Here is a 16,842-nt window from a genome sequence, read left to right as displayed (position 1 = left end):
TATTAGTTATTAAGCGGATGAAGAGTTGGATTCAAAACAAATTTGTTATTCTTGAAGAAGTAATCCTCTCATCATTTTTCTCATGGATCTGCTTTAATTCTATTATAAAAGTGCAACACCTTTTCTCTTCTACACCTATTTGGCCATTTTGATTTCTCTTTCATGATATGATACATTAGGTGACAATGATGTAGGCAATATTTGCGTTCTTGAAACAATATATATGTGAGAGGGAGATAGAAACTATGAACCCACTGATGTTTCCACTTGTACTGCCTTTAGCCCAATGTTACTCAGATGCAAACTGTTTTCATACAAGGAGATCACAGTATAAAGAACAAAATGAAATATTTGAATTTTGCTTTCATTTCCGCCGTCAAGCATATGGTCCTTCTGAGATTTGTGTATGAGTTCTGTCTGTGTTTTCATGAACTATACTTTATTATTATTATTATTAAAAATTATTGTTACCATAGCTATGGTAGTTGCTGTGTGGTTGAGAATGGTTTGATGGATGAGCATTTTCAAATTAGTAATCCTTTAAGGAGTAATTCACCTGATGTGAAAACTTGCAGGTTCATGTACCACCATCATGCATGGTTGATGGTGTGCGCTCGCAACATTTTTTAGGAACTGGTGTTATTATATATCATTCTCATAACATGGGATTGGTTGCTGTTGACAAAAACACAGTTGCGATATCTGTGTCTGATGTGATGCTCTCTTTTGCTGCCTTTCCAATTGAAATCCCTGGGGAGGTAAAATTTTAAACGTTGTTCAGGACTGAAGACTGTTTTCATCCATCGTGATTTAGCCACTACCCACTAACTACTTGTGCAGGTGATTTTCCTCCATCCTGTCCATAATTATGCTCTTGTTGCATATGACCCTTCTTCTCTGGGAGCTGATGGTGCCTCGGCAGTTCGTGCTGCGGAACTTCTACCTGGTAGGTGTATTATTGTTGATTCACCGATCTCTGTTCACAAATATGGAATATTTCGATTGAATTCCAGAAGAATACCTAACTTGAGGGCCTATATTATTATATATTTAAAAATGGGCATGAAGTGGAAATCCATAACTAAGAAACAAAAATTTGTAGTAAGTGTAGATGGATATTTGGAGAGCACATGCTTTTCGTGAACATTTTTAACCAAGGATAGTCAAAGCCATGAGACTACCCTGAAAAGCCTGATAATAATGTGCGCCAGAAGCGGTCTCTGCGTAATACCATTCCTTGATGTTCTCACTATGCTGCTCTTTATAGTCTCTACCAAAATAGAATGTAATTATTTTTACTTTTTACCATGTAGATTTGTATTAAATTGATAAGCATTTCCATGATATCAAAATTAATGCACTTGCATTGTATGAATGAGACTCTCTGTTCTGTTAATGGTAATGGGAAGAAAGATCATACATGTTGTGACAGAACCTCTGCTGCGTCGTGGAGATGCCGTCTGTCTTGTGGGATTAAGTAGGAGCCTGCAAGCTACTTCAAGGAAATCTGTTGTCACCAACCCTTATGCTGCTTTGAATATTGGCTCTGCTGATCGTCCGCACTACAGAGCAACCAACATGGAAGCCATTGAGCTTGATACTGGTAACTTGACGAGTCATTTTAAGGCTTGAAATGGATATCAATTTTTCAAATGTTGATTGTCCTGCTGTCTTGTGTTGTTCTTCTTGATAAGTTTGTCTTGGCGTCATCTGATTTGAGTTTCAGATTTTGGTAGTACATTTTCGGGTGTGCTAACCGATGAGCATGGCAGGGTTCAGGCTCTATGGGGAAGCTTTTCCACACAGGTTTGTCCTGTTCACTCTTTCTTGTGAGCTGCCTTATTAGGCAAACTTGTTTTGATTCTTCCATTCCCAATTACAGCTGAAATATAGAAGTAGTTCATCAGAAGATCATCAATTTGCCCGAGGCATTCCAATTTACACAATCAGCCAAGTCCTTGACAAGATAATATCTGGTGCAAATGGACCAAAGCTTCTCATAAATGGTGTCAGAAGGCCAATGCCACTCGTCAGGATTTTAGAGGTTGAACTTTATCCAACTTTGCTTTCCAAGGCACGTAGTTTTGGACTGAGTGACAAATGGATCCAGGTACACTCCCTGATATGAATTTCTTTTTTCTATCTCATGCTTTCAATCTGGCTGCAGTTTCCTTTTGTTTTAGCATCTAGATATGATTTGGATCTACTGTCTATTTTGTTGTATTTTGAAGTGACGTTTTTCCTTCCCTGCAAAAATGGAAAAAATGGGGAAAAAGGGAAATGTTTTTATCTTCTCCCTAAGAATGTCATGAAATATCACGTTATCATCACTCTTTTTATTGTCTATTTTGTTTGGATTGTATTTGGAAACACTGATGCTTGGAAAATATGGTATAATGTGCCCATTTTTGCATTTTCTGCAATCACTTATGGTTTATGTGACTCTTGTAGGCTCTTGTTAAGAAAGATCCAATTAGACGTCAAGTCTTACGTGTTAAAGGTTGTTTGGCTGGATCGAAGGCTGAGTCTCTATTAGAACAAGGTGACATGGTCTTGGCGATTAATAAAGAACCAATCACATGCTTTCGTGATATTGAAGATGCTTGCCATGCGTTGGACCAATGTCATGAACATGATGGGAAGCTTAACATGACTATCTTTCGTGAGGTGTTCAAACAATCTCTGCCCTATTTGGTTTTCATTTTTCCCCTACCTTTCATTTCATTTTGAATTATTTGGTAAAGAGGATCTGACAATGGTATATTAGTTAACTCCCTCTGTCCTATTTTATGTCTTACATTCTATCTTATATGTCAAGGTTTGAAAATTTTATCCTCACTTTTTCATATTGCCCTTCAACTTTATTTTGAATGCAATTTCAGTATCCAAAAAATGTTATTCAAATGAGACAAAGGCTTCTTTGTAAACCTATTATTCCAAAAAAAAAAGAAAGAAAGAAAGAGAAACTTCCTTTAAACTGTGTGCATGGTCATGCCACACAAAATGGGACACAGGGAGTATCAATTACAATTTACCATTTGCTTGTATTAAAGATAGAAGAGTTATTTAGAAAATCATCTTCATAAATGGTCTTTATGGTCTGGCAGGGACTTGAAATTGAACTTCTTGTTGGAACAGATGTGAGGGATGGGAATGGCACAGCACGAGTTATGAATTGGTGTGGGTGTATTGTCCAGGATCCTCACCCAGCAGTGCGTGCTCTAGGATTTCTTCCTGAAGAAGGCCATGGTGTGTATGTGGCAAGGTGAGGGTTTTTGTCTTAGTTGTAATAATGCTAAGGCTTTATTTAGTTAGAGACAATAGCGAGAATTACAATGCTGACTTCCTACTTCTAGTCATAGGAAATTAGGAATTGCTTCTGAAATAACCCACATCAGCTTTGTTAATTATAACCAATGAATTTACCTTTTATAATTTTTAAAACTTGTGACAAGTAATAAAATTTTCCAGATGGTGTCATGGGAGTCCAGCAAATAGATATGGCCTGTCCGCTCTTCAGTGGATTGTGGAAGTTAATGGGAAACCAACTCCAAGTTTAGATGCTTTTGTTCACGTGACAAAGGTACGTCTGCCCGTATCTATCTAGGCATGCTTAAAACTACAATTTCTTTTTATAGTTTAATTGAAAAATATTTCTGCATTGCTTCACTTGTAATTTATAATCATGCGCTAATAATACTTTGTTACATGGAGTTGGTTACAAGTATGAGGTGTGGGTACCTTTCTATGCATCAAACCTTCGTAAACCTAAATCTTATGACTAGGGTACGAGTATGGGGATGTGTCATGGGCATTTATATATAGTAGACATTATATAATATTCTTAAATGTAATGTAGTAAATTATGTAGAAATGTAATTGAAATTAAATATGAATTAGTAAAAATATAAAATCTCTCATTTTTGTGAGGCTAGAAAAATGTTTCTCTACTAGCAAATGTGAGTTTATTATTCTTCAACAATGTTGTCAATATCTTACGATTCACGATATGTATCTTACGATTCGACACCTTTCAGAAGGAAGTCGATACTATCATCAAAACGTATCTTAAATTAAATGTATCTTACGATACATATACGATGTGGAAACATAATGCAATACGTATGTTACATAAATACTTAAATTTCTTTAGCAAATTTGAAAAAAAATTATTCAAATTATTTTATGTAAATTAATACTGTCAAAAATTTTCATTAACTTATAAAGAAAATAAATAAATAAATAAAAATAAAAGTAAAAGTTATTTTTGAGATGAGAATGGTACTTTTTAGTTTATTTCTCGACCTTTTTGACATAACTATTGTATGGTTTAAGAATCTTGCATTATTAATTTATGCTTTGTGAAGATAATATGTATTGTTGTATGTATATATTTAATTTAAAGAACTTTGCTTTTGCAATGGACATAATTATACATTGTTTAGTATTTTATTCTTATAAGATATTTGTTTTTTATAACTATATTTATTTTTTTACCTATTTCTAAAGGTATTAAAGTATCTTACGATACACGATTCAAAAAAATTAAAAAACGATACACAATTCGTATCCCGATTTGACAACAATGTTCTTCAAACATTGTAAAGAAATTGGAGGATCTAAGTGTCTAAATTGGACATGTGACACACATCCCACAACCTTACCTTGTCATTTCACGTGGATACAATACAAGTACTTTGGGAGAAGTAGAAAAGTCCATGTAGATATGCATGAGACACATGAATTCTTCATCAAATTTGAACACACTTATACATTAATAGCAAGTTAACGACCATGGAAAAGCATGCCAAAAGTGGTTAGTGGGTTCCTATTTTATGATGACTCTGCCTGGGCCATAGTTCTCACCGCAAGGCAAGTCTGCATGCTTGAGGCACACAGATTGGGAGTGTTTTAGAGTTTAAGGCATGTGAATTGTGAATTTGGACTTCTATGGCTGTTCCTTGTTTCACTATTCTCGAGCCTCTAGTAAATGTTTACTTGATGCTTGAGCCTAACAGGCCATCTATGTCTTGTAGCATATGCATTGATAAAACCAAGCAGCTGATAGATTTCCAAGTGAAACATTTCAACTGCTAGGTCGTCTTAACCAAGCTAGCACACATTCTTAGCTGTTATGAAAATAGGTTGTGTTGTGGTGGCGGTTTTTTTTCTTTCGTATTTTATTGTCTGGTTTTATTTTTTGTGATTTTAGCAGATTGAATTTATTTTCATTTGATAGTGTTGTATGACTCAAATAAATTTCTGCCTTTTGCTTCTTTTGCATGATTATATATACCTATATCTATACTATAATATATGAGACTTTCATTTAGGAAAGAGGGTGCTATTAGCACACCATGAATTATTTTGAACCCCTCATTTGAAACTCTTTTCTTCCCCCCCCTCCCCCCCCCCCCCCCCTCCCCTCCCAAATAATACCAAAGTTATCTTTATGAAAAGATTTCACCCATTGAATGTACATCCCCCACACCCCAAAAAAACTCATCTTTCAAAAAACTCTTAACAAAACCCATCAAGAAGAGGAAGAGCCAATGTGATTGTTGTCTCATCCACTATTGGCACAGTTGGTATGCGCTCTCTCTCTCTATATACATATATACATAATTTCTTAGTTTTCTCGTAATAATTTCTTCTCTTGCAAGAAAAAAAATTATAATAATTGGTTTGATTGGTTTTGTTGATAGATATTATAAAATTGTGAGTTCAGCAAAGAACTACGCAGCAAAATTATCAAAGCTACGCGATGAAGGAATAACTTTTGAACCTGATAATGGATTTGGGCTAATTCTCATAACTTCTGCAAGTGTTTAAAATTTTGTTCATTCAATGCGTTAAGAAATTTCAATGTTCGAACCTGCATTTCTGAACATTACTTATTTGTTTGGGAATGCCTTCCCGAACAAATAAGTAATGTTCGGACATGTATTTCCGAACTTGAAAAAATGAAAACTTCAGTAAGCCTTAACAATTTTGACCGTTCAATGTGTTAAGAAATTTTCATGTTCAGACCTTCATTCCCAAACATTACTTATTTGTTCGAGAATGCCTTCCCGAACAAATTATTAATGTTCAGGCTTGTATTCCCGAACTTGAAAAAAGGAAAATTTCTACAAGCATTAATAATTTTGACCATTCAATGTGTTAAGAAATTTTCATATTCGGATCTGCGTTTCCGAACATTACTTATTTGTTCGGGAACGCCATCCTGAACAAATAAGTAATGTTCAAGTCTGTATTCCGCCAAGGGTTGCTACTGTTACCGTCAAAATATTGCCATTTCCGGATAAGTGTAGGTAGTCAAATGGTTGTCATTGTTGTTGCTGGAATATTGCCGCCTAAGAGTTTTCAAGGTTTTGAGGGTAGGTAGGTTTTGAAGGTGAGATTTGGAGAAAATGGATGAGTGGTGATAGAGGTGGGTGTTCTCATAAATCATAATTCATGATATAGTGGGTGTCTAAGTTTAATTGTGAGATGGGTGTCCCAAAATTAATAATGTCTTTTTTAATAATTTTATTTGAGGTTATTATTGTAATAAAAAAAAGTTAAAAATTGGAAGATCCAAAATGATTTATGGAGTGCTAATAGCAGCACTCTTTAAGAAAATGTGCCATCACTTGCTTTTTGTTGTTTTTGCTAATTTTGGCACTTTGTTTTCATCAAATGCCAGCCTTCACTTATGAAGTTCAATGGAATTTTAATAGTATTTTTGCACATTTTAATATTATTTTTACATGTGCGTTTTTTTAATTAGGCTTGATTTTGTCCTATTATTTTTTTCTTTATTAGTTTATTGAAATTATCTTCTGTTTATTTTATGGAATACTAGTGGTCGGAGCACACGATACGTGTGCAAATCAAATAAATAAAAATAAAACAAAATACATACTATATACTGTTTATTAGTCAAGTGGGAAGTGTTTTCTTTAACATTTACAGATTTAAGGTTTGAGTCTCACTCCTGTTTTTTTTTTTTTTTTTTTGGGGTTTTATTTTATATAAAATGAGGGACTTGGGGCTGAGGAAAATCAACCAAAGGAAGTCCAACCTTTTACTTAATAATAGTATAGATAGATAGAAATTTGACACTTGGTGTTGATAACTTAATTTAGTACTTAAAATTGAATGCATTAAGTGAAAATGAATTAATCTGGTCGTTTGATAATTAAAATTTGAAGTAGCTTTTAAAATAGAGTGAATTACAGCACAGTGGGAACAAAGAAAAAAATTAGAAAACATGTAGGGTGCAAGTGATTCTGTGATGAGGTACAAGTGAAAAGTTGTGGAGGTGCAAAGGTTACTTGCACCCTTTCATGTTTGTGGAAAAAAAAATTTTTGTCCCACTTGGATGTAATTTCCCCTTTAAAATATAGGTTAAAAGTTAACAAAAATTTAAGTGATAAAATTTACTTAATTTTGATTGAATTTATAAATAATTTTGTACATGTGTCAACATACATGGTTAAAATCTCACTTCTATTGTTGCCATCACCACTATAATTACTACCACCACAACAACCTTCACCATTGTTACCATTATTTCATTACTATCACAACACCACTGTCACAATCTCAGTACGTCACTATCATCCCGTCACTACTATTACAACTATCCTTCACCTCCACAACTATTGTCACCATTATCATGACCTTCGCCATCATTATACCATTATTGCCATCTTTTTTACATCCATTCACCATCACCAGAACCACTGTTTTTACTTCCACCACCATTGTCATCGTCGCCTCTGTCATTATACTATAAAAATAAAAAGTTATAATTTAAAAATAATAAATTTTAAATTTGATATTGTATATATATCAAACATGTTTTAGTTCAACGCTTATTTTTTTAATCAAATAAATTTTCAATTTAAAAAATTTAGCATTCAGTTTTCATTACTTAACTTTCAACACTCGGCTTTCAATTTTTAATTTTATTGAACACTACCTTACAATTTACCTCACAATGACAAGTTATGTGTTAATTTTTAATTTGTCAAAAATTCCACACATAAGCAATAATTTTTAAAAAAGAAAATGTTACTTACATTCGCACTAATTACCACATTATCATTGGCACAGTAGAGATACACCAATAATAAAAAATAATCACATATTTTTATTCCATCATAAGCAAACATAATACAATAGTGCACACTCATTTTATCTATCACATGATGTAACTTGTACTATATAATGCCGTTTTTTATTTGACCGTTTTTGTTTTGACCGAAAAAAAAAAAAAAAAAAATTTTTTGCCCAAAACGTTTTCTATAGAAATTTTTTTCTAAAAAATCTTTTTCATAAAAAACACTTATGTTTGGTTGCATTCTTGAAATTAATGTACTAATGGTTGCATTAGTACTAGCGATAGTGGTGGCAATAGGGTGGAAGTGTTGGCAGTGGTGGTGGCAGTGTAGTAATGAGGTAGAGTTGGTAGTGGTGGTGGCTGTGGTGGTGGTGGAGGTGATGGTAGTGGTTGAAATGTGGTGGCACTGATAAAATTTTGGTTTGGAAAATGTTTTTCACTTTTTAAAAGTAAAAAATATTTTTTGTCTAAATATGCTTGTTTTCCATTGACCATAGAAAATAGTTTCCATTGATTTTCATTTTTTGTTGGACCAAATGATGGGAAATGTGGGGAAAAAAAAATTCAAAATTTTTTTCCACCCAAACAAACGAAGCATTACAATTCAAAAATATCTAAATCTTTTATTTCATTTAGTTTTGTGAGAGAATAACCTGAAATAATGTTTGGTTCACTCAAAAAAAAATTGAATGGAATGGAATGGAATGGAATGGAATGATCATTTTTTAATTTTCTATGGAATGATAATTATTTTATAATGGTAAATGATATTTTTTTTACAATGCATCTCCATAATTTTTAAATCCACCAAATATGAGAATAAATATTTTGAAGATATGATTATTTTATCCTACTGAACCAATGAAAACATTAGAGTAAAAAACCACGCTATTTGGTTTTCAAACGGTAAAATTATTTAGTTTTTGTTTTTCGTGAGTTTTGTATTTAGTGGTTTTTTTTTTATATACACTTTGTCTAGACACATCTAAAAAATACTTTTTAACAAATGTGAAGAAATTTGAAAAAATAAATAAATAAATAAAGCGCTTACTAAAAATAAAAATAAAAAGAAGAAAAAATAAGCACTTTTTCATATTTTTTATTTTTTAGTGAAATTTTTTTCAAACTTCTCATAAATATTAAAATTTTAAGTATATTTATATTAGGTGCATTAAAATAAATAGATTATTAATTAAAATCTAAAAAAAAAACTCAAAAATAGATGAAGACAAAAATAAAAGCTCATTTTTTAAAAAAAAAAAATTTCTAAACTCTATTAGAATGTGTGTATTTCTTAAATTTAAATTTATCACAATCAGTGTGTTTGGTTTGAGTTTTTTGAATTAAGTTTTTTGAAAATTGAGTTTTTCGGTTTTCGTATTTTTTTGTTTTGTGTGAATATTTTTAAAATTTTAAAATTTTATTTATTTTTTTAGATGCACCTTACTTAGATGCATCTAAAAAGTAAAAAATTTGTGAAAAAATATTTTTAAAAATTAATAAATACATAAAAATATAAAAAATGTACTGAATTCTCGTATTGTTTTTGTATTTTTGGTATTTAGTGAATTTTTAAAATGTTTTTTTCAATTTTTTTTTACTTTTTAGGTATATTTATGTTAGGTATGTTTAAAAATTAAAAAAATTGCTCAAAACATTAAAAAAATTCAGTAAAAACAAAAAAATACGAAAAATAAGGAAGTATAATTTTTTGAAAAGTGTTTTTGAAAAATGATAATCAAGCATAGTGAACCCCGTGCAAGGCATGGGCATTTTACCCTAGTATCTATATATCTGGACCTAAAGGGTTGCACTCTTATCACAAAAATATGGTTTTACCCTAAAATTGTGTAACATCAATAACAAAATGTATAATCTCATTACAAATTAGCATAATAAAATGTCCAAAATTTTGTGGTTAATGATGTAAAAGTTTTTGGCTTAATGTATAATCTCATTACAAATTAGCATAATAAAATGTCCAAAATTTTGTGGTTAATGATGTAAAAGTTTTTGGCTTAGTTACGATATTTTTTATTATGTCAATTTGTAGTTAGGTTATGCATGACATAAAAGTTTATGGCTTTGATACGGCATTTTTTGTTACGTCAATTTGTAATAGGATTACACATGTTGTAGCAGGGTGCATATGGTAGCATTTTCCATATATCTAGGCTCGAATAACTCAATTTAGATCTGTTGTTATTGCATACGATGTAATGGGTTGGGTTAGGCTGTGGGCTCATACAATAAAATTGCGGGCTTATTGTAGGGCTTGGTCCAAATGGGCCAGACTTCTATATCTAGAGGCTCTGTGAATTATAGGATTTCCCTTTTTTCAAAAAAGGTTTATTCCCTTATTACATGTGGGCTTTTTCTTTTTATATTTGTTTTGAGGATCTTTCTTGCACATATTTATAATTTTCTTTTAATGTAATAAAAAAAATGTAATTAAAATACAAGGAAAAATCTGTTAAGTTTGTTGTGAAGTTTTTTCAAACCTATTATATTATTATTTGAAGGCATTTGTTATTCTCAAACTTTTAGAATTATGAACTTTTTTATCTTTTTTTTCTTGCCATTTCTATTGACAAATTTAAAATCCATATGTAGAAATTAAAATTAAATCTTCTAAAGTATGCCCCTCCATTTCTCGGTCATTCGGCATATTAATTCCATGTTGACCATTCAAAAGGAGAAGTCTCAGAAAATTATGAAGTCCAAGTGTCCATCAATGGCCATAGGGGGTTCGAGGACAACAATGTAATGTTGAATCACCAAAAACTCCAAGCAACTCATTGTTGTCCTTTGTTTTAATCTTTCCTCAACCACTTACAAAAATAGATATATTTTTTGATTGGTATCCAGCTGTAATGACTGACTAATATGATTTCTAAAATATATATATATATATATATTTGGATTGGTATCCGACCGTAATGACTGACTAATATGAGAGATCAATCCCAACGTAGTGGACAGTGGGACAGTGGGATTAAGGGAAGAAGAAGAAATCATAGAGTCCACTCTTTTGCTTATGTCTCATCTCTTTACTGACTGACTATAAAGCTAGTGTTTATATAGGTTAGTCGTAAATAAGATAGTCTCTTGCTTAAAAATGCTATCTGTATCATTTGCATTTATTGAGAGAAAATTATACTACCAATATGTCTTGAATTTGGAGATTTAAAAGGTTGAATTTGGATATTTTAAAGGTTTGGAATCACTAGGAACTCTAATGATGTGTTAAAAATACCAAGTAAAATAGATGGACTACTTGAAATTGACAAGTTGAGAGTTAGCAAAACTCTTGCATCAATTCGAAGAGAAAATCGAAAGCTTTCACGAGGAATGTGCGTTAAGGATGTGGTCGTATTAGGCGGGGAATAATGTCACAACTTGGGAATTTTATCAAATATTTGAGTTACGAATTCGATTTTAGATTTATGTAAAATTTTGTAGAAATCCTTATAATTAGGTAGATAATTGTAGTATTTTTTCATCATAAGGTGGTGGAAGGATGTAGATAGCTTTCATACTACTAGATCATTGAAATTTATACATATCTAGACTATTAATTAAAATATATAATAGGCAATCATTTGGTTATAATGGAAGAATTAGATAGTTTCCACACCATTGGATTGTTGATATTTGTATATATCTAGACTATTAATTGAAGATTTGAAGGCCAAAGGCATCATTTGGCCAAACTAACAAAGCAATTGTAAACTCTCCATACTTCCAATTCGAAATTTACTTCTTGTGAACTTGCTATTTTCAATTCAAACTCTATACCATCTTGAAAGTCCATCAGGGTGAGTACCACATGGACACAAACCATGGAAGGCCATGGCCTCCCTGCCTAGTATATATATATATATGGGTTCATTTTATGAGTCACATGAACTACCCTATCTAATCTTCAATTTTATCCTCACAAGACATACGGCTATGCATTTAAAGTTCATTTTCCTAGAGTTCATTTTCAACTAGATGTTATGTTTATGGAAAAGAAACATTATATGGTTGGATTATAAATCCTTATGCTCTGATTAACAGGAAATAGAGGACGGGGAGTTCATTCGTGTAAGGATAGTTCACTTGAATGGGAAACCTCGAGTACTAACATTGAAGCAGGATTTGCATTACTGGCCTACGTGGGAACTGAGATTCAATCCTGAAGCAGCAGTGTGGCGTCTTAAAACAATCAAAGCATTAGATGAGGGTATTGCATGAACGTACTCTTTTAATTTTGCTGTCTAGAAATTGTGATATGAAAAACATAGTTAGGCTCTGAAATTACTTCAAATTGAATGTGGTGAATCCTATTGTTGGTTTTCGTACTATTTGTATTGTGATTTTTTGGTACGTCTTATTGGGAGGCTCATATAAAATTACATTTGAATGACATCATAAGTTATATTTGAATAATTGAAATAAATAAAATACCAATTTCAGATTTTCCATCATCTTTTGTTCCCCTCCCCCCACTTTTCTGATTTTGGTGGTGTATGTTTTTATAAGAAAATGGTCTGCAAACAATAAATTTTTGAAGAATTTCAAACAAGAAATATGTCACATTGATGAATCTTTCATATATGTCACAAATTTGTGTTGTTGTCAAGAGCAAACTAACTTGAAAGGAGAAATGTCTTGGTGTTTGAACCCAACCTTGTTCACAGGAATGGTATCCATCTTCACAAGAGGCTTGTGTGTGTGTGTGTGTATTGCAATCTCTTTGAACTGCCATTTCAAGTTCTGTGAATATTGCAATTTATCATCTTCATAACAGGCTTAGTGTGTGTTAAAATGTACATAAAGATTAAGTAGACTCAATTTTGTATTAAAAGTTTGTTAATTTAGCGAGGGACTCGGTACTTCAATGAAAATGTTAGTGTTAAATCATTAAAAGGAAAGAGAAAGTGTAGTCTTCAGCGTTCATTTGGAAAGTAGGTTTTTTTAGTATTTTTTATCTTTTTATAAAATAACGTGCAAACAAATAAAGAGAATATAATTAAAATTTTAATTTTTTAGCTTATGGCCAAAGGTGTGGTGTGTATACTTGTATAAATGTGTGTGTAGTGTGCTCAGCATCTCCATTGGAGATGCCCCAAGGATCCTAATAATGAGCCAAGGCCAGTAGTATTGCCCCAACTAGGAATGGTGTAGGAATAGAACACCACAAATCCGATCCCACTCTACTTCATTGCTATTCCTACTTTTGTTCTAAAATTTTGCCCCTATATTCCCAATACATTTCCAAACACAAGATTATGTCTCAAGATTTCAATATTTCAAAATTCCAGTACATCTTGTGGCTAAGAGTGTATTGAAAAAGAGGAAAATAAGGATATTGGGATCAAAAGATTAAAATTGGAATGTAAAATAGCAATGATCAAAGTACATTTTTTGGATTCTTGTTAGATTAGATTAATGCTGTTTTTGGATTAAGGATTTAGATAAATAAATAAAAAAAAGGAAAAAAATGAGAAAAATGTGAATGAAATATAAGGTAAATTATTTCTTCATTTATGTTTTCCTTTAAAATTCTATCAAAATCTATAATTTAAACATGGACTAAAAAAAACGAAAACAAAAACTTGGAATAGAATCACATTAGAGTGACAAAAAAAGCCAACACTATTAACAATCCACATCCAAACAAAACTATCAAACTTACAACATTCCATCCTGTTCCGGAGTAGATATCCATATCATATGGATTGGTCGGCACTACTACAAAAACAATTAAAGATCACATTTTGACAAAAGAAAATATCTCACTTTTATTGGAAGTGTGATAAAAAAATTAGGTTGATATTTTAATCACACTTGATTTGATTAATTGTAATAATATTTATTTTTTATCTCACTTTTTAATTAAGTGTGATTATATATATATTTTTAATCACATCTTCTAATTAACATGTGATTAAAGATCACATAAGAAGAATTAAAAATACCTCACTTTTGTTAAAAGTGTGATTAAAAAAATTAAAATAATATTTTAATCACATTTAATTTAATGAGTGAGATAATATTGATTTTGATTGCGCAATTGATATTGATGACCACATTTTCTTGTTGAGAGAGAGAGAGAGAGAGAGATAAGGGTTGTTTGGTTAGGTAAACAGTATTGGCATTTTTGTGGGGGTATAGAGGATAGAGAGTTGGTGTAATGAGCCTCTTCTATGGTTGTATAAATTGTGCGAGTGATTTTCTGATCACACTGCCCGTTTAGTAATCAGCTGGAGAGCACCGGCAGAATAGATGGCTTCAGCTAACCTGTAACGGAAAGAAAAGGCTCCGGCGGTGGCTCTTCCACCAAGGGGCACTCCGACGATTAAGTCAGTATATCTCTCAAAGATAAATCAAGTGCTAAACTCACAAGCTTGAGTATCAAAAGCATACCTTAGACCCATGGGGGTACCTCTCTTTTATAGCCAATACAATCCTAGTCCCAATAGGAGCCTAACTTCTATGGACTTAGGATTACTGCTGATCTTGGACTCCCAGTAAGATTAGGATAAACTCTCTAAGAGTCTTATCTTTACCCAAACTGAAGTCTTCTCCCAATCTGGGACTCTTGTCCATATCCAGGTTGAGTTCCCTCTTCATTCTAGGACTCTTGTTCTTTATCCGCTTATCTCGGATTCTGATATCTTCGGAGATAACCTCAGCCTTGCCGAGATCACCTCGGCGTCACGACCAGGACACGTGGCACCTCAGCTGACATGTCGGCGTCATCTTGCCACGTGTTGGTACTCAGAAAATATATCCCCGCAACTGCCCCATAGGTTCTATTACCTCGGCATTCTAAGGTGATGGAACCTACACTGTTCGTTCATCTGTACCCCTCTGTCCGAGATCAAACTTGTCGACTTCAAAGTTCCCTGGACTTTACTGTTCACTTCTGTCAAGTATCAAGATTCATGCCTTCCAAGCTGCTTGAAATCGCACCTCCTAGCCAAGGTTCTGGTTCCATTAATTCGTAAACTCCAAGAGCTTTTGCAATTGCTCCACTCACACTCTCTGGTGAGTTCCCGATTTCTAGTCATCTATTTGACTCCGGCAATTTTCATATCAGCGTTCATTTCATTTTGTAGGTTCATAAACTCTTTACTTGCTATTAAGCTCAATCTTTCACAACTCTTCTGAATCTGTTTACTTGCCATCTGTTGCCTTCTATTTTCATCTCTCTTCAAGTTTGGAATTGTTTGAATGCCTGGCACTGTTCTTGTCATATCTGCTTTTTGTTGCTAGCATCGTGTCTAGGTCATTACTTTCTTGTTCTTCACATACTTACTTAGTGCCTGTGCACTTGGCTTTATTCTTGAACTTTGTCGTCTTCTTGACTATTTTTCTCTTTTTTCATTCAATCCTCTGGCTTTTTCTCTTTCTAGATTTTTTGCTTAAATCCGTCATTGTTCCAAGCTTTCAAGCTTCTGCAACTATCTTCGTTCCTTTCCTCCGGTGAAGCTTACGTCATTCTGTCATTGTCGTTAGACTTCGGCAATTCTCATTCCGGCTTCCCTCTTTCTGGTAAGCCACTGTTCCTCCTGATTTTATTTCTTGTTGCTTTCCAAGAATGTCTGCTTCATTGTTAGTCACCATTGCTGTTTTACCCGTTGTTTCCAAATTATCTTCTTGAATACACACTGTTCACACATCTGTTGATTTCTGCCACTGTTCTTGGTTTGACACACTTGTGCAATCTTTTTGTCTTGATTTCCTGATAGCTTCATTACCATTCTTGATTACGAATTATATTCTTGTTTCTGTTTCCTGTGTCTTTTTCCAGATTCTTGCTTTCAATCCTTGCCTTCAAACTCCGAGGTGCCAATCGCCGAGAAGAGCCTTGATCAAACTCTTTAGGAGATCGATGCTGAGCTTGAGGCCGAGAAGGCTGCTGAGAAGTCTTCCTAACTGTCTTCTATATCCTGCCATTGATGCCGAGTAGTTTTGTTTCCTTCTTGAAATTGTTGCCAAGATAATGGTAGAGAAGCTCTCCCAGCTGACTGCCAATGCTGAACCACCGTCAACCATTGTAGTAGATTAGTTCGACATTCTTATCCTAGTCCCTAGTTCTTAGGGTCTTCATCTTTGTACTTTTGTTTTCTTTGCATATGCAACCTTTTTTGCTTCTGAAAAATGTCTGTTGTTGGCCGATGTTAACATTCCTTGCTCCTTGATTATCATTCCTTCTTTCACTGTATTTGATAGCCATGTCGGGTAATTGACTTCTTGAATGGCCCTGTTCTCCAGAAGTCTGTCTACTTCTTCCTCTACTGCTTCGACGTGCATCAACGTCGGTCCTCTTGCTCATTGGATTACAGGTTTGGCCGACCTGTTGACGTTCAGTTGGTGGCAAGTGACCTCGGGGTCAATGCCAGACATTTCGTAAGGTGTCCAAGAAAATACCTCAATGTTTGCTCTAAAAAAAACTTCCAATTCCCTTTCTTCTTCTTCGACTAAGCCTGAGCCAAGAAGAAAGAAGCGTTCTTCATCCCCCTCCTGAACGAGGATTTTCCTCAGTGCCTCTTCACTCTTCTCGACTGGCTTCTTGCCGACATCATCTAGGACCTCTATGTCCTCGTTTTCAATCTCTGCCTTCTCTGGTTCTCGAATGCTGCAGGTGGATTTCATTGCTGTTATGGAGCAATTCTCCGCCTGCAGTTGATCCCCTCTGACTTCTTCAATCCCATGTTCTATTAGGAACCGCGATAGTT

At 33.4% G+C, this 16,842-nt stretch overlaps 1 protein-coding gene across 3 annotated transcripts in view; it reads left to right on the top strand.

The window, feature by feature from the left end:
- Positions 1-16,842, top strand: part of LOC114309010 (protease Do-like 7) — a 208,423-nt gene that overhangs the window by 57,214 nt on the left and 134,367 nt on the right. Inside the window, exons 16-24 of one of the 3 annotated variants that reach the window (XM_082924089.1) lie at positions 576-758; positions 841-946; positions 1,433-1,603; positions 1,727-1,806; positions 1,883-2,110; positions 2,452-2,667; positions 3,108-3,265; positions 3,472-3,583; positions 12,173-12,582. The exons of the other annotated variants lie outside the window; for them this stretch is intronic. Coding sequence (XP_082780215.1) covers positions 576-758; positions 841-946; positions 1,433-1,603; positions 1,727-1,806; positions 1,883-2,110; positions 2,452-2,667; positions 3,108-3,265; positions 3,472-3,583; positions 12,173-12,349 — 1,431 coding nt within the window. The 3' untranslated portion in view covers positions 12,350-12,582. Of the gene's footprint in view, positions 1-575; positions 759-840; positions 947-1,432; positions 1,604-1,726; positions 1,807-1,882; positions 2,111-2,451; positions 2,668-3,107; positions 3,266-3,471; positions 3,584-12,172; positions 12,583-16,842 lie in introns of those variants that run through there. 3 annotated transcript variants of the gene reach the window in all.

The sequence above is a fragment of the Camellia sinensis genome, chromosome 1 (assembly GCF_055761805.1).
Source record: "Camellia sinensis isolate YWXY chromosome 1, ASM5576180v1, whole genome shotgun sequence".
Classification (NCBI taxonomy): domain Eukaryota; kingdom Viridiplantae; phylum Streptophyta; class Magnoliopsida; order Ericales; family Theaceae; genus Camellia; species Camellia sinensis.
Note: the sequence above shows the minus strand (reverse complement) of the source record. Positions and strands in the feature narration are given on the sequence as shown.